The 22888-nt window shown below is 36.1% G+C and overlaps 1 protein-coding gene across 1 annotated transcript in view; it reads right to left on the bottom strand.

Moving 5' to 3' along the window:
* Window positions 1–22888, bottom strand: part of SCG5 (secretogranin V) — a 146686-nt gene that overhangs the window by 6192 nt on the left and 117606 nt on the right. The window contains exon 6 of the mRNA XM_053697968.1: window positions 20071–20178. Coding sequence (XP_053553943.1) covers window positions 20071–20178 — 108 coding nt within the window. The remainder of the gene's footprint in view (window positions 1–20070; window positions 20179–22888) is intronic.

Here is a 22888-nt window from a genome sequence, read left to right as displayed (position 1 = left end):
GATATTGTCTGTCTGAAAACAAATAAACGGTTCTCTCTTTAGTAGAGGCCAGAACTGAAGAGCCCTGAGAATTGCACGGAGTTCTAAAATATTTATTGGTAATCTCGCCTCTTGAGATTTCCAAACCCCTTGTGCTGTCAGAGACCCCCAAACGGCTCCCCAACCTGAAAGACTCGCATCTGTTGTGATCACAGTCCAGGTTGGGCGAACAAAAGAAGCCTCTTGAACCAAACGATGGTGATCTATCCACCATGTCAGAGAGTGTCGTACATTGGGATTCAAGGATATTAATTGTGATATCTTTGTATAATCCCTGCACCATTGATTCAGCATACAAAGCTGTAGAGGTCTCATGTGAAAACGAGCAAAGGGGATTGCGTCCGATGCTGCAGTTATGAGACCTAAAACTTCCATACACATAGCCACTGAAGGGAGCCACTGAAGGGAATGACTGAGACTGAAGGTGCCGGCAGGCTGCAACCAATTTTAAACGTCTCTTTTCTGTTAGAGACAGAGTCATGGACACTGAATCTATCTGGAAACCTAAAAAGGTGACCCTTGTCTGAGGAATCAAGAAACTTTTTGGTAAATTGATCCTCCAACCATGTTTCCGAAGAAACAACACTAGTTGATTTGTGTGAGATTCTGCAGTATGTAAAGACTGAGCTAGTACCAAGATATCGTCCAAATAAGGAAACACTGCAATACCCTGTTCTCTGATTACAGATAGTAGGGCACCCAGAATCTTCGAAAAAATTCTTGGAGCTGTTGCTAGGCCAAATGGAAGAGCAACAAATTTGAAATGCTTGTCTAGAAAAGAGAATCTCAGAAACTGATAGTGTTCTGGATGAATCGGAATATGAAGGTATGCATCCTGCAAGTCTATTGTGGACATATAATGTCCTTGCTGAACAAAAGGCAGAATAGTCCTTATAGTCACCATCTTGAAAGTTGGTACTCTTACATAACGATTCAAAATTTTCAGATCCAGAACTGGTCTGAACAAATTTTCTTTCTTTGGTACAATGAATAGGTTTGAATAAAACCCCAAACCTTGTTCCTGAAGAGGAACTGGCATGATTACCCCTGAAGACTCCAGGTCTGAAACACACTTCAGAAAAGCCTGAGCTTTTACTGGATTTACAGGAATGTGTGAGAGAAAAAATCTTCTCACAGGAGGTCTTACTTTGAATCCTATTCGATACCCTTGAGAGACAATGCTCTGAATCCAATGATTTTGGACAGATTTTATCCAAAAATCCTTGAAAAACCTTAATCTGCCCCCTACCAGCTGAGCTGGAATGAGGGCCGCACCTTCATGCGGACTTAGGGGCAGACTTTGGTTTCCTAAATGGCTTGGATTTATTCCAATTTGAGGAAGGCTTCCAACTGGAAGCAGATTCCTTGGGAATCTGACAAAAGGAACGAAAACGGTTAGAAGCCTTAGATTTACCCTTAGGTTTTTTATCCTGAGGCAAAAAAACTCCTTTTCCTCCAGTGATAGTTGAAATAATAGAATCCAACTGAGAACCAAATAAATTATTACCTTGGAAAGAAAGAGATAGTAATCTAGATTTAGATGTCATATCAGCATTCCAAGATTTAAGCTACAAAGCTCTTCTAGCTAATACAGCTAAAGACATGGATCTAACATCAATTTTGATAATATCAAAAATGGCATCACAAATAAAATGATTAGCATGTTGCAGTAAGCGAACAATGCTAGATATGTCAGAATCCAATTCATGTTGCGCTAAATTTTCCAACCAGAAAGTTGATGCAGCCGCAACATCACCCAAAGAAATAGCAGGTCTGAGAAGATGACCTGAATATAAATAGGCCTTCCTTAGATAAGATTCAAGCTTCCTATCTAAAGGATCCTTAAAGGAAGCGCTATCTTCCATAGGAATAGTGGTACGTTTAGCAAGAGTAGAAATAGCCCCATCAACTTTGGGGATTTTTTCCCAAAACTCTATAGATTTTGCTGGTAAAGGATACAATCTCTTAAACCTTGAAGAAGGAACAAAGGAAGTACCTGGCTTATTCCATTCCCTAGAAATCATATCAGAAATAGCCTCAGGAATGGGAAAAACACCTGGGGAAACCACAGGAGGTTTAAAAACAGCATTTAAACGTTTATTAGACTGAACGTCAATAGGACTGGTTACCTCAATATCCAAAGTAATTAACACTTCTTTTAATAAAGAACGCATATACTCTATTTTAAATAAATAAGTAGATTTGTCAGTGTCAATATCTGAGGAAGGATCTTCTGTTTCAGATAGATCCTCAGCAGAAGAGGATGAATTATTATGTTGTTGGTCATTTGAAATTTCATCAGCTAAATGAGAAGTTTTAAAAGACCTTTTACGTTTATTAGAAGGTGGAAATGCAGACAAAGCCTTCATAATAGATTCAGAAACAAATTCTTTAAAATTTACAGGTATATCATGCACATTAGAAGTTGAAGGAACTGCAACTGGCAATGTACTATTACTGATAGAAACACTATCTGCATGTAAAAGTTTATCATGACAACTATTACAAATGACATTCGGTGGAATAATTTCTACAATTTTGCAACAAATGCACTTAGGTTTAGTAGAACCGATGTCAGGCAGCAATGTTCCAGCAGAAACTTCAAAGACAGGATCGGATTGGGACATCTTGCTCAATGTAAAAGAAAAAACAACATATAAAGCAAAATTATCTATTTCCTTAAATGACAGTTTCAGGAATGGGAAAAAATGCAAAAGCATAGGCCTCTTGATAGAGAAGAAAGCAGGAGGCAAACATGAATGGGGTATTGAAATAATGAAAAAAAATTGGCGCCAAGTATGACGCACAACGTAACGTAAACTTTTTTGGCGCCAAAAATGACCGGAAATGACACACTTGCGTCACTAATGACGCCGCCGTGTAAAAGGTCTCGACGTCACGTATGACGCCGGAAATGACGAAGTTGCGTCAAAAACGTAATTTCCCCCGCCAAAAAAGTTTGCGCCAAAAATGACGCAATAAAGTCTAACATTTGACGCACCCGCGGGCCTAATACCCGCAAATGCAAAGTAGTCAAAATTGAAAAAGACTAAACCCCAGGTAAGAAACAAATTTCTTAAAGTGTTTTATATTCCCAAATATGAAACTGACAGTCTGCAGAAGGAAATACATTAACCTGACTCATGGCAAATATAAGTATAATACATATATTTAGAACTTTATATAATTTGCATAAAGTGCCAAACCATTGCTGAGAGTGTCTTAAGTAATAAAAACATACTTACCAAAAGACACCCATCCACATATAGCAGATAGCCAAACCAGTACTAAAACAGTTCTTTAGTAGAGGTAATGGTAAATTTGAGAGTATATCGTCGATCTGAAAAGTGAGGTAGGAGATGAATCTCTACAGAGAACCCATGAAAAAGACCCCCCGTTAGGGAAATCATTGTATCCAATAGGTGATACTCCCTTCACGTCCCTCTGACATTCGCTGTACTCTGAGAGGAATCGGGCTTCAACAATGCTGAGAAGCGCATATCAACGTAGAAATCTTAGCACAAACTTACTTCACCACCTCCATAGGAAGCAAAGTTTGTAAAACTGAATTGTGGGTGTGGTGAGGGGTGTATTTATAGGCATTTTGAGGTTTGGGAAACTTTGCCCCTCCTGGTAGGATTGTATATCCCATATGTCACTAGCTCATGGACTCTTGCCAATTACATGAAAGAAATATATATATATATATATATATATATATGAATAATGTTTATCAGATAGTGTACAGTGAGGGGAAAAATTATTTGATCCCCTGCTGATTTTGTACGTTTGCCCACTGACAAATAAATGATCAGTCTATAATTTTAATGGTAGGTTTATTTGAACAGTGAGAGACAAAATAACAACAACAAAAATCCAGAAAAATGCATTTAATAAAAGTTATAAATTGATTTGCATTTTAATGAGTGAAATAAGTATTTGACCTATTTGCAAAACATGACTTAGTACTTGGTGGCAAAACCCTTGTTGGCAATCACAGAGGTCAGATGTTTCTTGTAGTTGGCCACCAGGTTTTGCACACATCTCAGGAGGGATTTTGTCCCACTCCTCTTTGCAGATCCTCTCCAAGTCATAAAGGTTTTGAGGCTGACATTTGGTAACTCGAACCTTCAGCTCCCTCCACAGATTTTCTATGGGATTAAGGTCTGCAGACAGGCTAGGCCACTTCAGGACCTTAATGTGTTTCTTCTTGAGCCACTCCTTTGTTGCCTTGGCCGTGTGTTTTGGGTCATGCTGGAATACCCATCCACGACCCATTTTCAATGCCCTAGTTGAGGAAAGGAGGTTCTCACCCAAGATTTGACGGTACATGGCCCTGTCCATCGTCACTTTGATGCAGTGAAGTTGTCCTGTCCCCTTAGCAGAAAAACACCCCCAAAGCATAATGTTTCCACCTCCATGTTTGATGGTGGGGATGGTGTTCTTGGGGTCATAGGCAGCATTCCTCCTCCTCCTCCAAACACGGCAAGTTGAGTTGATGCCAAAGAGCTCGATTTTGGTCTCATCTGACCATAAAACTTTCACACAGTTCTCCTCTGAATCATTCAAATGTTCATTGGCACACTTCAGACGGGCCTGTACATGTGCTTTCTTGAGCAGGGGGACCTTCCGGGCTCTGCAGGATTTCAGTCCTTCACAGCGTAGTGTGTTACCAATTGTTTTCTTGGTGACAATGGTCCCAGCTGCCTTGAGATCATTGACAAGATCCTCCTGTGGAGTGCTGGGCTGATTCCTCACCATTCTCATGATCATTAAAACTCCACGAGGTGAGATCTTGCATGGAGCCCCAGGCCGAGGGAGATTAACAGTTCTTTTGTGTTTCTTCCATTTGCGAATAATCGTACCAACTGTTGTCACCTTATCACCAAGCTGCTTGGCGATTGTCTTGTAGCCCATTCCAGCTTTGTGTAGGTCTACAATCTTGTCCCTGACATCATTGGAGAGCTCTTTGGTCTTGGCCATGGTGGAGAGTTTGGAATCTGATTAATTGATTGCTTCTGTGGACAGGTGTTTTTTATACAGGTAACAAGCTGAGATTAGGAGCACTCCCTTTAAAAGAGTGCTCCTACCAGAAATCTTGCTGATTGATAGGGGATAAAATACTTATTTCACTCATAAAAATGCAAATAAATGTATAACTTTTTTTAAATTCATTTTTCTGGATTTTGTTGTTGTTATTCTGTCTCTTACTGTTCAAATAAACGTACCATTAAAATTATAGACTGATCATTTCTTTGTCAGTTGGCAAATGTACAAAATCAGCAGGGGATCAAATAATTTTTTCCTTCACTGTATATATGAGTACTTTATTTTAATGTACTTATGTTGTGCTTGGTGCAACTTTTTTTTAACCCTTACACTTTACGTTAGGTCTTCACTCGCGCCGAATACAAATTTTGTTTGCGCTCGATCACAATATAACTTTAGCGCACCGCTTGTAATCAAGCGAAAAATGATTAACTAAGAAAAAAACATGGAAGCTTTCAAGATTACCAGGAGATGGAGCCTTGGTGTTCTAAAGAAATCTCCAAAATGAGTAGCTTTTATCTAGCACAAGTACTATACTAATCTTTCTATACATCAACTATATTGTTTAAAATAATAACTTTCATCTTTCCTATTGCCCTATGAGGTGATACTAAGTGAACAAATATTTCATCTTTAGAAGCTTCTCAACAATAACAGTAAAGATAATAGTGAAGCTAGCACAGGAGTGACTAAAAAAGAAAGCTGGGATCTCTAATTACTGACTAGAAGATCATAATTGTTCTGTGATTTTCACTGTCCAGTTGAAACAAGTATATTCTACAACTCTACAGTGCCCTCAAGTGGAAATCAGGGATTTTGCATGAGTAACTCTCGATTGAGCACAATAATAATAGAAAATTTGGGCCTATATTAGAAGTGGAGAGCAAAAAATATTAGTGGTCTGGAGTGCTAACACCACCCTAGTTAAATAAAAAGCTCTCTTATTTACAAGTTGAAGGAAAGTGGTTGCACTTGGGCGAAAGCCTCATGCGTGCTAATATCTAGAGTTTGGATATTGCAGCTGCGCTAACTCCGTCACCTCATAGACTTCTATAGGGAGCGCTACAAATCTCTGTTCTGGCTATCACTTGAATGCTAACCCTAAGGTGTGCTCAGCCAAAGTGCTCTAAAGCCGATGAGAATACCTTTTGTATATACTGTGTATGTGTGTATATATATATATATATATATATATATATATATATATATATATATATAGTGTATTAATACTTTATTTTAAAATGTTTGACATGATTTTTAAAGGGACATGAAAGCCAAAAATTTTCCTTTTATAATTTAGGTAGAACCTACAATTTTCTACAACTTTCCAGTTTAGTTCTATTATCAAATTTATTTCATTTTCTTGGTATCATTTGTTGAAGGAGCAGAAATGCACTACTGGTTTCTAACTGAACACATGGTTGAGCTAATGACCAACGGTATATATATATATATATATATATATATATATATATATATATATGCAGCCACCAATCAGCAGCTAGATCCTAGGTAATTTGCTGCTCCTGAGCTTATCTAGATAAACGTCTCAGCAAAGGATAACAAGAGAAAAAAGCAAATGATATAATAGAATTAAATTGGAAAGTTGTTTAAAATTGTATGCTCTGTCTAAATCATGAATGTCTAATTACGATATTACTGTCCCTTTAAGTTTTAATGTACTTTTCTTGTAGCACTGACACTTTACTTCAGGTCTCCAGTTGCACACTAATATTTGTTATGCCTTGCCTGTAACACATAACTCATAACTCAGCTCCGATTACCTGCTAGTGATAAAAAAGCACTGCACTTTTATCTGCTCTTTTATTTCCTTTAAATTTCGATTCTCTGTCAACTGAGAAGTATTAGCCTTCGTCCCTTTTACAGTAACATCCCTCAGTGGGGATTGGAAGGTCCCTCTGCCAGGCCTGCTGCACAAACAGAGCAGCAATTATATAGGGATTCTTACCTCTGTATCTCCATTAATAACCTATAGGGACAGTCTACTTGAAATGTTTTATTGTTTAAAAATATAGATAATGCCTTTATTACCCATTCCCTAATTTAGCATAACCAACACTGTTATATTAATATAGTCTATGCCTCTATGATAACCTTGTATCTAAGCCTCTGCAGACTGCCCCCTTATTTCAGTTCTTTTGACAGATTTGCATTTTAGCCAATCAGTGGTGGCTCCTAGGTAACTCCACGTGCATGAGCACATTGTTATCTATATGACACACATGAACTAACACCCTCTAGTGGTGAAAAACTGTCAAAATGCCCTGAGATAAGAGGCTGCCTTCAAGGGCTTAGAAATTAGCATTTGAACTTCCTAGGTTTAGCTTTCAACTATGAATACCAAGAGAACAAAGCAAAATTGGTGATAAAGGTATCTGAATCCTGAAAGTTTATTTTAGACTAGACTGTCCCTTTAAGTTCTTTTGACAAAATTGCATTTTAGCCAATCAGTGCTGACTCCACGTGAGTGATCTCAACGTTATGTATATAATATAGAACACATGAACTTGCACTTTCTAACTGTAAAAAACTGAAAAATTCACTGAGATAAGAGGTACCCTTCAATGGCTTTAAAATTAGCATATGAGCTTACCTAGATTTAGCTTTCAACAAAGATTATCAAGAGAACAAAGCAAATGTGATGATAAAAGTAAATTGGAAAGTTGTTTAAAATTACATGCCCTATCTGAATCATGAAAGTTTAATTTTGACTTGACTGTCCATTTAAATGCACAGTGTACTATTTTTATATTTTCTCCCTTTTAATGTGTTGCCGATTATCTATTTTACCTACTGGAGTGTATTAAATTGTTTACAAATAGTTCCGTTTCTTCAGCATCAACACTTGCAAGAGGGGCTGGTCACGTGAACGGTGCTGGAGTACCGCCTCTGTCACGGCGGTGAATTCAAATACTGGAAAACAAGTGTGCTCCGCACTCAACCATCAAGTATATCCTGACTGTGATAGTGTAAAACTCCAAATGTATTAATACATTAAAAGTTCAGGATCCACAAATGTACAAAAACATGTCAAATCACCACATGTAGCGAACTGCTGTATGCGTTTCGGGCTCCTCCCAGCCCTTGCTCACCAGCTGTGTACTACTCTCTCTTTAATAGAGGATGGATGCCATTTTGTGCCCAGAAAAGCTAAATCATTTGGAAATGTCTTATCACCATCTTTGTTACCCAAAATTGAGATGTCACAATTGTCTGACTAGAAAGAAAGGTTGTTACAAGTGCAGAGCCAACATTTGCAAGACATGTAGTTATGTAAAAGAGGGTGATATTTTTGTTTCCAATGTCACAGGGAAGATGTATAAAATTAAGTATCATATTAATTGTAATACTACACATGTAGTTTATCTTCTAACTTGCAAAACATGTGGTAAACAATATACAGGACGTACTAAAAGGTCTATGAAGGACCGTTTTTTGCAGCATTTGAGATCAATAGAAGATCCGGACACTAAAACTCCTGTGTGGAGACATTTCAGAGAGTATCATAGCTCTGATGCTAATTTACTTCCTATACAAGGCATTGGTTTTATACCTAATCCTACTAGAGGAGGAGATAGGGAGAGATTGTTAGATCAAAGTGAAGTATATTGGATCTTTAATCTTAACACTAGAATTCCATTAGGTCTCAATTCACATATGGATACTAACTTATTATATTGAATTTTACATCTGCCCTATAGTGTAATGATACAGCATACCATAATATATCAGTGAGAGTAATTTATACTTAGCTTATTTTATTTTGTTGTAATGCAAATGTATGATATATTTGTGGAAACAACTGATTGGTGCATTTGCATTTAAATAATATTTTTGCGATTTAGTAACAATGCTATTTACATATGTATGATATTGTGTTTACAATTCTATTACATGTCTCATTATGATTATTTCAAATGAATTTGGTTATATGAAATAGTTAGATATATAAGTATGTATACATTTCTGTTAAACATATAGCATATAAGTATTTTTGAAAACATATGTTCTTTTTAGTACTGAATGCTTAAGGGTTAAAGTAATTGGAATACCGGTATAAAGGTGTTCACCTGAGAGAGTAGTACATAGCTGGTGAGCAAGGGCTGGGAGGAGCCCGAAACGCATACAGCAGTTCGCTACATGTGGTGATTTTACATGTTTTGTATATTTGTGGATCCTGAACTTTTAATGTATTAATAAATTTGGAGTTTTATACTATCGCAGTCCAGATATACTTGATGGTTGAGTGCGGAGCACACTTGTTTTCCAATATTTGAATTCACCGCCGTGACGGAGGCGGTACTCCAGCACCGTTCACGTGACCAGCCCCTCGTGTCGATGCTGAAGAAACGGAACTATTTGTAAACAATTTAATACACTCCAGTAGGTAAAATAGACTAGAACACACTTGTTTCTCATAATGTAATGTAGGTTGCTCTTCTTCACATCAAGAACCTGCATAGTAATATAAATATCTTTTGAAATTTTTAGGGACCTTTCTATACTGATGAGATGTCTTAGACCAGTGGTTGCCAACCAGTGGTCCACGAGAAGATGTTGGTGGTCCTTGACACCATCAAGCAGGAAATAATCTCCTCTGATGGTGTCACCCTGTCGCGCCGCAACTCCCTACAGTGCCTGGCAGGACATCAGTGAAAACCGACGGAGGAGGAGTTAAATTACAATCTCCCTATGCACGTTGTGTAGTACTGCGCAACTTGCGTAGCTAGATTGTATTTTTAACTCCTCCCACCCGGTGCGCTGCTCAGAGGAAGATGCTTCCATTCTAAAGCCAGCAAAGGTTAGTATAGTCTTGGCTTGATTAATGGAATTAAAGTATATATAAAAAACAAAATCTTAAAAAAAAGTATTTTATGTTTAATTTATTTTCTTCCCTTTACCTGTCTCTTTGTAGTAGTTTTCCTAATTCCTTCAGATGGACTTACATCACTGTTTGTCTTCCTCCCCTCCATCTTCTTTTAAATTAAATAATTATTTTTCATTATAATAATTTTATTCCCCCTGAATTCCAGTAATTGCTGTCCAGCAGATCAACCATATCCCACCAGTATTATAGTAATTGTCAGTAACATCAGTTGTGGTTAACTCACAACCATATTGAGACTCTTTCTGATATAAACTTAATTTATGACTCCATTGTCTGTCCATGATCATAAGTAGTTTAGAATAATTCCTAACTGGGGAGGTAACTTGGAAGTCGTGTGGTCCTTTTAAACATAGTTCTTTTTTTCCTACTTTCTGCCTCTCTGTTTCCAGCTCAAAAGTTGTCACTTCATCTGTCATTTGGAAGTATTCTCTCAATTCTATTATTCAATTAGTTAATTCCAAAAAATAAGTTATACTAGTTATGTGTGTATGTATATATATATATATATATATATATATATATATATATATATATATACACAGTATATATATAATAAACACACACATTGTAGAGGTGTGTACCTTTTTTTAAAAAAAATTCTGTTAGTGGTCCAGGGGTTTTAGAATTGTAAGTTTAGTGGTCCCTGAGGTCTGAAAGGTTGGCGACCCCTGTCTTAGATCATCTCACCTGAGCGGAGAGCTTTCGATCATCTGGCCTTCGGGGCCTGATATTCAATGCTCTCTGCTCAGGTGAGATGATCTAAGACATCTACAATGATCCTCCAGAACTCCGAGATCCTTAGTGAAATTCGTAAAAGGCAGATTTTGATTTACTTCTCCACGTGGTGTTCCCTGCATTTCTGTATGTGAAGGAGAAACAAGCCCAGTGCAATATAGCATTGCATGACATGAGAGTTCTTCTGCATTTACACTTTGTGCTTTGAATACTATATTACTTAACGCTTAATTAAGTAATACATTTAAACTTTGCACTTTCTATTTTGTATTTTATTTAGTATACAGCAGAGTATTTAGATTGTGATTTTACAAATTCTGATTTCACAGTTTTTGTGTAACTTTAACAAACTTTACCAAATTAGGATCATACTTTGTATATTTATGTGTATCTTTTGCAAATTACATTGCACTTTGCATTTATTCTATTTAAAATAAACTGAAAAACTGACAGCTTCAGTTGCCCAGAGAGCTTCATTACTTTTTATGGGCCAGATAATCGAGCATTCTCTAGTTTGGGGAGAAATTATAATGCAGACTTCACAAGGGCTGAACTCACTTCTCAGAGACTGAACTCACTCAATTTCCTAAGAAAAAGTAATGAAGCTCTCTGGGATACAAAATTTCACATGGAAAAACATAATTTATGTAAGAACTTACCTGATAAATTCATTTCTTTCATATTAGCAAGAGTCCATGAGCTAGTGACGTATGGGATATACATTCCTACCTGGAGGGGCAAAGTTTCCCAAACCTCAAAATGCCTATAAATACACCCCTCACCACACCCACAAATCAGTTTAACGCATAGCCAAGAAGTGGGGTGATAAGACAAAAGTGCGAAAGCATAAAAAATAAGGAATTGGAATAATTGTGCTTTATACAAAAAAATCATAACCACCACAAAAAAGGGTGGGCCTCATGGACTCTTGCTAATATGAAAGAAATGAATTTATCAGGTAAGTTCTTACATAAATTATGTTTTCTTTCATGTAATTAGCAAGAGTCCATGAGCTAGTGACGTATGGGACAATGAATACCCAAGATGTGGATCTTCCACGCAAGAGTCACTAGAGAGGGAGGGATAAAATAAAGACAGCCAATTCCGCTGAAAATAATCCACACCCAAAATAAAGTTTAAATCTTATAATGAAAAAAACTGAAATTATAAGCAGAAGAATCAAACTGAAACAGCTGCCTGAAGTACTTTTCTACCAAAAACTGCTTCAGAAGAAGAAAACACATCGAAATGGTAGAATTTAGTAAAAGTATGCAAAGAAGACAAAGTTGGTGCTTTGCAAATCTGATCAACTGAAGCTTCATTCCTAAACGCCCAGGAAGTAGAAACTGACTTAGTAGAATGAGCTGTAATCCTTTGAGGCGGAGTTTTACCCGACTCGACATAAGCATGATGAATCAAAGACTTTAACCAAGACGCCAAAGAAATGGCAGAGGCCTTCTGACCTTTCCTAGAACCGGAAAAGATAACAAATAGACTAGAAGTCTTTCGGAAATTTTTTGTAGCTTCAACATAATATTTCAAAGCTCTAACTACATCCAAAGAATGCAACGATCTTTCCTTAGAGTTCTTAGGATTAGGACACAATGAAGGAACCACAATTTCTCTACTAATGTTGTTAGAATTCACAACCTTAGGTAAAAATTAAAAGAAGTTCGCAACACCGCCTTATCCTGATGAAAAATCAGAAAAGGAGACTCACAAGAAAGAGCAGATAAATCAGAAACTCTTCTAGCAGAAGAGATGGCCAAAAGAAACAAAACTTTCCAAGAAAGTAATTTATTGTCCAGCGAATGCATAAGTTCAAACGGAGGAGCTTGAAGAGCCCCCAGAACCAAATTCAAACTCCAAGGAGGAGAAATTGACTGATAACAGGTTTTATACGAACCAAAAGCTTGTACAAAACAATGAATATCAGGAAGACTAGCAATCTTTCTGTGAAAAAGAACAGAAAGAGCAGATATTTGTCCTTTCAAGGAACTTGCAGACAAACCTTTATCCAAACCATCCTGAAGAAACTGTAAAATTCTAGGAATTCTAAAAGAATGCCAAGAAAAATGATGAGAAAAACACCAAGAAATGTAAATCTTCCAGACTCGATAATATATCTTCCTAGATACAGATTTACGAGCCTGTAACATAGTATTAATCAGAGAGTCAAAGAAACCTCTATGACTGAGAATCAAGCGTTCAATCTCTATACCTTCAAATTTAAGGATTTGAGATCCTGATGGAAAAAAGGACCTTGTGATAGAAGGTCTGGTCTTAACGGAAGAGTCCACGGTTGGCAAGTGGCCATCCGGACAAGATCCGCATACCAAAACCTGTGAGGCCATGCTGGAGCCACCAGCAGAACAAACGAGCACTCCTTTAGAATCTTGGAAGAAGAACTAGAGGCGGAAAGATATAGGCAGGATGATACTTCCAAGGAAGTGACAATGCATCCACTGCCTCCGCCTGAGGATCCCTGGATCTGGACAGATACCTGGGAAGCTTCTTGTTTAGATGAGAAGCCATCAGATCTATTTCTGGAAGTCCCCACATTTGAACAATCTGAAGAAATACCTCTGGGTGAAGAGACCATTCGCCCGGATGCAACGTTTGGCGACTGAGATAATCCGCTTCCCAATTGTCTATACCTGGGATATGAACCGCAGAAATTAGACAGGAGCTGGATTCCACCCATACCAGAATTCGAGATACTTCTTTCATAGCCAGAGGACTGTGAGTCCCTCCTTGATGATTGACATATGCCACAGTTGTGACATTGTCTGTCTGAAAACAAATGAACGACTCTCTCTTTAGAAGAGGCCATGACTGAAGAGCTCTGAAAATTGCACGGAGTTCCAAAATATTGATTGGTAATCTCACCTCCTGAGATTCCCAAACCCCTTGTGCTGTCAGAGACCCCCAAACAGCTCCCCAACCTGTCAGACTTGCATCTGTTGAAATCACAGTCCAGGTTGGAAGAACAAAAAGAAGCCCCCTGAACTAAATGATGGTGGTCTGTCCACCACGTCAGAGAGTGTCGTACAATCGGTTTTAAAGATATTAATTGAGATATCTTTGTATAATCCCTGCACCACTGGCTCAGCATACAGAGCTGAAGAGGTCGCATGTGAAAACGAGCAAAGGGGACCGTGTCCAATGCAGCAGTCATAAGACCTAGAATTTCCATGCATAAGGCTACCGAAGGGAAAGATTGAGACTGAAGGTTTCGACAAGCTGAAACCAATTTCAGACGTCTCTTGTCTGTCAGAGACAGAGTCAAGGACACTGAATCTATCAGGAAACCTAAAAAGGTTACCCTTGTCTGAGGAATCAACTAACTTTTTGGTAAATTGATCCTCCAACCATGTTCTAGAAGAAACAACACTCATAAAAGACTGGAAAGGTTCTTTCTAGTGAAAATGAGCAAAGGGAATTGAATCCAATGCTGTGGCCATAAGACCTAAAACTTCTGTGCATATATAGCAACTGAAGGAAATAATAGAGACTAAAGGTACCGACAGACGGAACCCAATAGAATTATCCCTTGTCTGATAGAGACAAAGACAGTGACACAAACTATCTGGAAACCTAAAAAAGGTGACCCTTGTGTGAGGAATCAAGAGCTTTCGAAAAAAAGATCCTCTAACTATGTCCTGAAGAGCAAGTGAATCATATGAGATTCCGCATCCTCAGAAAATAATCTGAATGAAAACAGAAAAATGAAAATATGCATTTATTGTATCTAATGAAAACAAATAATGCTATCAATGACCATAAAAAGGCAAAATAGTTTGAATAAAACTCCAAACCCAGTTCCTAAAAAAAGGAACTGGAAGAAATACCCCAGAAGATTCCAGGTCTGAGCAGCGCTTAAACCCCATGGGTGCCCAGCCATGCTTCAACAGTACCCAAAATATATAGGACAGAAACACAGTTAAAGAAAGTGTTAGCCTTACTGGAATAAAATCAAAGAAATTTGGACAAAATAGAACCAAATAAATTTCAAAGAAGTCTTAACCTGCCCCTTACCAGCCAAGCTGGAATACGGCACGTACATCGCAATATTAAGGAGCTGATTTCGAACCCCAATTATAAACATGTTACTTGGGAAAGAACTCAGGAATTCGTTCCTTAATAAGAACAACCAAACTAGTATAAGCTTAAATTTTTAGTCTTAGAACTCAATCTTGAAGCCCAGAGTAACAGTTAAGAATGTAATCCAATTATAAAACAAATAATTGATTATCTTAGAACAAAAGAAATATGGATTTTTTTTTGTTTTTTAAAAATCACAAAATTCTTCTAGCTAAAATAGCTAAAGACATAGATTAACCCTCATTTGCGAAAATATTCAATAAAATGAAGACACAAATGAAATTATTAGCATGATAGTCCAGTTTAAAGGACCAGTCAATACAGTGGACTTGCATAATCAATAAATGCAAAACAACAAGACAAATGCAACAGCACCTAGTCTAGTAAATGTTGTCCCTTAACAATGCTAAAATAAATCATAATCTGATACTTGATCTTAAAGTAAACAGAAAAAATGAAGCAATTACAATATCCAAATAAATCACAGGACCAAGAAAAGTACTTGAAACTAAATAATTTTCCATAAATAAGATACAACTATCTAAAGGAAAATAAATACTATTTTGCTATAGAAACAATAGCATAATTAGTAGAAGTAGAGATAGCCCCAATAAATTGGAGAACCCTCCAAATTGAATTTAACTGCTGGCAAAGAATATAAATTAAAACCTTCGAAGAAGGAATAAAAGAAAATTCTCAGCCTATTCCATTCCCTAGAATGGGGAATTGGAAAGAAAACCTCTGACAACACAGAAGAAATAAATAGGCAGAAATAGTGTCAACTAGTCTTAAAGAACTAGTTACCTTAATATCCAAAATAATCAACACCTTTTCAACAAAGAACAAATGTACTTTAATAATAGAAAAATAATAAAAAAGTAGATTTGGTAGTGTCAATATCTGATGAAGAAAATTTCTGAAAGAGAAAAAAACATCATCAGAGAAGGATAAATCAGTATGTTGTTTGTCATTTGAAACTTCAATAATTAAAAAAGAAGTGAAAAAGACCTAAAAATTTTATTAGAAGGCATGAAGTCAGACAAAGCCTTTAAAATAGAATCAGAAAAATATTTCTTATAAATCTTCTAAATATTTCTTGTACATAAGATGTAAGAATGGAAATATATAAAGCATAAATACTAATGGATTCTGCATGTAAAAGTACAGGTGGCCCTCGTTTTACAACGGTTCAATTTACACCATTTCAGAATAACAACCTTTTTTTCCAGTCATGTGACTGCTATTGAAAAGCATTGAGAAGCAGTGCATTTATTAAAATAGCCAGTAGGTGGAGCTGTCCGCTTGTGTTGCAGCAAAGCCAAGCAAGCTGAAATTAATCAGTTTAACCAGACCTGAGCTATCGATCAGATTTCAAAGGAACAAGACCTTCCTGTCTATAAATCAGTCCAGATTGGAATGCATAGAAAGAACTGTTTACAGAAAAATGCAAGTGAAGTCTGTGTTGTGTGATTATTTTATTAGGTTTATTATGCTGTTTAGCAAATGTTTTTGTTCATTTAACTTAGTTTAATTATATATTCTGTGTTGTGTGATTATTTTATTAGGTTTATAATGCTCTTTAGCATTTAAAGACTTAATTTCAAAGCTTTAAAAATAATGTATTAGATGTTACTTATGACAATTTTGAGAGGGGCCTGGAACCTATCTCCCTCACTTCCCATTGACTTACATTATAAACTGGGTTTCAATTTACAACGGTTTCGATTTACAACCATTCCTTCTGGAACCTAACCCCGGCATAAACTGAGGGCTACCTGTATATAATAATAACTTATTACAAACCATAGCTAAAGATAAACATTTATAACATTTAAAATAAATTAACTTAGCTTTGGTAGAACTGAAACTCAGTTAAGCGTATATCCAGAAGTGGCTTCTGATTCAGGGTCAATCTGAGACATCTTGCAATATGTAATAGAAAAAACAACATATAAAGCAAAAATGATCAAATTCCTTAAATGACAGTTTCAGGAATGGGAAAAAAATGACAATGAACAAGCTTCTAGCAACCAGAAACAATAAATAATGAGATTTAAATATTGTGGAGACAACAATGACGCTCAAATTTTTTAGCGCCAAAAAAGCCGCCCACATTATTTGGCGCCTAAATGCTTTTGGCGCCAAAAATGGCGCCACATCCGGTAACGCCAACATTTTTTGGCGCAAAAAACTTCAAAAAAATGACGCAACTTCCGGCGACACGTATGACGCCGGAAATGACAAGAAAATTTTTGCGCCAAGAAAGTCCTCACCAAGAATGACGCAATAAAATGAAGCATTTTCAGCCCCCGCGAGCCTAACAGCCCACAGGAAAAAAAGTCAAATTTTAAGGTAAGAAAAATTATTTATTCATATGCATTATCCCAAATATGAAACTGACTGTCTGAAATAAGGAACATTGAACATCCTGAATCAAGGCAAATAAATGTTTAAACACATATATTTAGAACTTTATAAAAAAGTGCCCAACCATAGCATAGAGTGTCACAGAAAATAAGACTTACTTACCCCAGGACACTCATCTACATGTAGTAGAAAGCCAAACCAGTACTGAAACGAGAATCAGTAGAGGTAATGGTATATATAAGAGTATATCGTCGATCTGAAAAGGGAGGTAAGAGATGAATCTCTACGACCGATAACAGAGAACCTATGAAATAGACCCCGTAGAAGGAGATCATTGAATTCAAATAGGCAATACTCTCTTCACATCCCTCTGACATTCACTGCACGCTGAGAGGAAAACCGGGCTCCAACCTGTTGCAGAGCGCATATCAACGTAGAATCTAGCACAAACTTACTTCACCACCTCCACAGGAGGCAAAGTTTGTAAAACTGATTTGTGGGTGTGGTGAGGGGTGTATTTATAGGCATTTTGAGGTTTGGGAAACTTTGCCCCTCCAGGTAGGAATGTATATCCCATACGTCACTAGCTCATGGACTCTTGCTAATTACATGAAAGAAAGAAAAGTTAACTGGAAAACACCTGGGGATGATATAAAGGCCCAATTTGCATCAATTACAAATTAAACTGAAATGTTTTCAGTCCAATTTAACTTGTCTTTGTTTATAGTTTAGTATATATTACTTTTCTGTTAGTTGCCGTAAATTTTGGGCAAACGTCACCTACATACAGCTGGCGAGATAAATCAGTGACACCATCTTGTTTAAAGTGCTTACATCATTTCACAAGAATTGTGAGAGAGCTTCAGATATAGACCTTGGGAAGTCCCCTGTTCAACCAATGGAACTGCCCTGCGCCCACCCCACTTTCTGAAATTGCCAGTTTTAGTTTACAATACAAAGTACAATGTAATTTGTAAAAGATACATAAAATATACAAAGTATGATCCTAATTTATTAAATGAACACAGAAACTTTAAAACATAACAAAAACTTTTAAAATTGCTGCTAGATCTAAATCTAAATGTATTAAAAAGTAAAAGAGAAAGTGCAAAGCTTAAATGTAATAATACTGAAAGCACCCAACCTGAAGTATAAAGTAATATAAAATACAAAGCACAACAAAACGCTCATGTCATGCTGTGCTGTATTGTACTGGGCTTGTCTCTCCTTTGAGTAAATAGTGATAAATAAGATATAGAGGACTAAGACTCCATTTAAGAAGCTGCTTCTTAACCCACTATGCAAACTGTAAAGTGGTGTTTCTGCGACTGGGGAGATGCTGGGCAGACAGGGGTGAAAATGTCTACCCTTGTCTGCCGAGGGATTGTTTGATTGAGACTTTTGTGTATAATAAGAAAATAAGATAATGAGATATTTTCTCCCTATGAGATCAGCCCGTTGTATTGGGTTGTAATTTCAATGAGCAGAAACAGCTATTTCATATACACAAATAAACCTAAATGACAAGTAATTGGGGAATACAATTGTACAGTGCATTCTCCCTTTAACCATTAAGCATCTCAAGACTTATTACTCTTAATTATGTTTTTCTCCTTATAATGATATTTTTATGACTATTTTTCCCTGACTAATCTATATTTCCCTCTGACTTGAGTATTAGCATTTCATATGATCTATTTAGCCTTCCTCTCAGGGGCAATAAAAGTAGGGGCTGTCCCCTTTCCCACTGCTGTGCAAACTACCTCTTTTAACTGTATAGATGCAGGAACCACACTGAGTGCTTTTCATCACCTTCTCACATCAAGTGCCTATTCACAGAGTACTTGCAGTAATATTGCAACCGTGCTAACTTACGTGCATATTACTTTAAGTGTAAGCACAACATAAATACATTGAAATAAAGCATTACACTCATATATATATATATATTTATATACACTTTCTGAATATTTAATACAAATATTAATAAAAACATTTTTTATAAGGGTTAAAGGATATTTGACTGGAAAGTGATATAATGTGATATAATGTGTGTATACTGTATATATATATATATATATATATATATATATATATATATATATATATATCGCTTGCGTGCTACAGTTAGCGACCATTTGTAATCTAGACCTAATTCTTGTGCATTATATATTTATTAAATATAAAATATTGAAAAAATATTAATCTAAATAATTATTATAGATGTTCTTAAAAAGTCTAAAAATATCATTTGAATATATACTGTATGTATATTTTTCAGTAACTATATAACGCTCCTTAAGATAACTAATTATTCATGTGCGCTAAACCAGACACCACTTTAGACCTACAGCACGAAATAGAAGAAAATGTTCTTTTTATTTTTAAATATATATTTCTATAAGGAGATTTAAGGTATGGGTGTTAGTCTGGTAAAAAACAACATTGGGTTTGCTGAAACAAATGTATATTGTATTGTGCAGTTGATTATTACACATTTTCCTTTCAAATAGGCTGATGAGAAAGGATTTGTGCATTGTAGTCGTGCATGTGAAGATAAGTGGGTGTTCGCAGTATTGTTTTTGTTTGTTTGGGTGGTGCGGGGCAAAAAGGATGCCCTGAACATTATATTATCAGTGGCAACATATGCACAATACAGGCGAGGGTTGTTTGTTGCACACGTGCTGCACATCGTTTTAATAATAGTGACTCACTGGCATCAGAACTACTCACTTGGGCAGTTATGCTTGAAAATATAAAAATTTAACAGCTTATTCATGACTTAGGCAGTGGTTAGTGATACTAGTCCTGTTTATAGTTCTAGAGTTTGAATATGGGTGTTTATGTTGTGGGGTACAGAGTCTTACCTCTATAACAGAGGAGGCATCACCCAGGTACTGGTCTTTGGGATGGGGAGATGCAGATAACCCTTGTGTAGTTCGTAATGATGGCAAAGGATAAGAATCACTTACAGACTAAAAAAAAAATCATTAAATTTTTTTTAGAATAAACATGTTGTATTATGAACAATAACCAAAGTAATTATTAACTTTACAGCCAAAACAATGGGTCATTATCCCTCTACATATGTGTTTGTGCAAAACTATAACTACTGATACTGCATACTGTGTTTTTTGTGCTTTTTCTCTGGCTGTTCTCAAATGATAAGGACAAGACTGGGAATATTGGTGAAGATGTCAATATTAAAACGAGCAAACAGGTTTTCCTTGATTGTGCACAGTTTTAATATTTGTACATTGGGCTTTCCACATAATCAATCCATTCTCTGAGGTGTTTGGTTTTGATAGCTGCAGTATTGTTTTTGATTATTACACTCACAAAAGTCCATTTGTTCTTTCATCTAAGGCAGGAGGTTGCTATGGATTTGTTCAATAAGTTATCTTCTGATTTTTGTTGTTTTTAAACCTCTCCTTTAAGATCAGTGCAATTAATTTAGTTTTCTCTTTTGCAAAAGAAGTTGCCTCCAGCTCAGTGGAAGTTTTGGAAGTACTTCTCAGACAAGTAGCCAACAGCACCACTTCTTCTCAACCTGTCCTTATACATTTTATTATCTTCATTTGATTTCTGCTGGACACAGGGTTGCCACCCAGCTGGTATTTTACTGCCATGGCTGCTATTTCTAAAATGCAGGTTACTTGTGAAATTAAACAATAAACAGAGAAACAAAAGCCATATAATAGGGTAATGTGCTCTTAATGTGCTGTAATCTATTTCTTAACAATCATTAAAATAATCGGTCCTAGGAACTTTAGTTTTTGAGTTATTCTGACTAATTGTTTATGCAAATTTAGAGCTAATTAATAAAGCTATTCTTATTTTCCAAGTAAAGTGGCAACCATAGCTGGACATGATGGTGACTAATATCTATCAATGCCCTTGGGGACAACATGACAGATTTTACCATTCTCTAGTAGAAAGTTAGTAGTAACACCACATAACCTACAGGAGAGCCTCATATGCTAGAATGAAGCAGTGCAATGGTTAGCAGGTACAACCATAACATTTATAGAACAGTATATGGATTATTAGACACAGAACATATTCATAAATAGACAAATATTTTGGCACATTAGTTAAATGTGAGGAGGAGGTACATTTTTAATTTATTAAATGCTATATTCGAATAACAAATGTAACTTTTGAACATTAATTCTTATATATATATATATATTGGTGGGATAAATAATTGAACACATATACGTTTCAGTAGCAACTTTAAGGGCCCGCTTCAGTTTAGAGTACTCCCGTCTCAGAAACATATCTGCTGTAGGATCAAACCTTTATAATAATGTTTTTTTTATATAATTTTGTGGTAAAAGGAGACTTTTGAGGTGTTATAACTAGGGTGCATTGAGGGTTTTGTATTATTAAAATATTCTCCCTAAAAGACTAACTGCTAATGCTTTAAGGGTATTTAGTAACTAACTTATTGGTCCATTAAAATAATTACGTAAATTAGAGATTGGGGCAGAGTGACTATACATAGGCAGACCAGATTTTTCTGATATAAACCAAAAGAAACCAGTAATATTATTTTGAAACAATCCAATGATGAGGTAAAGCAATGTCCTCTGCTGCCATCTAGTGTACAGTTAGTATAGGAAGAGTAGAATGGTATGTAGTTAAGGTAGAAGGCATAGGTGTGAGGGTTATCCGTAATGGTAATAGCAATTAAACAGTGCAGTATTGTTTTTAACTATTATTAGTACCAACTTTAATACTGTTACAATTTTTCTCACTTTTTACAGTACAAACCTACATGCAAAATAAACGGATGATCAAATGATGAGCAAATATACAGAGCTTCACACTTCATACATACAACAGTTACAAATTGTAAACAAATACATTCTGGTGCATCCCTATACAAATGGGTTTCCATAATCCACATACTGGTTAAGGCTATTAAACTAAATCACTCTAATTTACAGTACAAGATTCCTGAAAATGCCATGGAAGCTCATCATTGATAAAGCGTTCCAATTGCTTTTGTGGATTTAATTAAAGCAATGATTCACAAACAGACAACTTTATAAAAAAAGAAAAAAAAGATTTCAAAGGGATTTCAATTGATAATTAAAATACAACTACTGAATCAATAGTAATAAAATAATATTTAAAAAAACAAAAAAAAAAAAACGTTATGATATTTCCAGGTATACAGCGTATGTTTTGGAAATGCATAAAAAATATATATATGTATCTATCTATACTATAATCGCGTTTGTAACTCGTCCGTCAGTGTCGCCAGTTACGCACGCATCCTCAAAGGAATGTTGGCTGCGCGAGGAAGCAAACTAATGTTGGCTTTCTCGAGCATCCAAAATAATCCACCTGGATGCAGCAAAGCTGAATTCCGGTGGATTCCGAAAATGGCAGGGAGGTGAAAGAATCCACTGCAGGTGTAGGCAAACTAAGCCTTAAAAAATAAAACACACAACCATCCATATGAAATAACTAAAAAACACGTAACCGCCCGCAAGAAATAAAAAAAATAAAAAAAGAACCGCCCGCACAAAGTATTAAGAAAAAAAAACTTACCACCAACATGAAGTATTACGGAAAAAACCCCATAACCGCCAGTACTAAGTATTAACAAAAAAACAACAACCCTTAAATCACTTAACCCCCACAACGCCAACTAAATAAATTACAATATTGACC

The sequence above is a fragment of the Bombina bombina genome, chromosome 1 (assembly GCF_027579735.1).
Source record: "Bombina bombina isolate aBomBom1 chromosome 1, aBomBom1.pri, whole genome shotgun sequence".
In the NCBI taxonomy this organism is placed as follows: domain Eukaryota; kingdom Metazoa; phylum Chordata; class Amphibia; order Anura; family Bombinatoridae; genus Bombina; species Bombina bombina.
The sequence above is the reverse complement of the archived record's forward strand: the minus strand, read 5'-3'. Positions and strand labels throughout refer to the sequence as shown.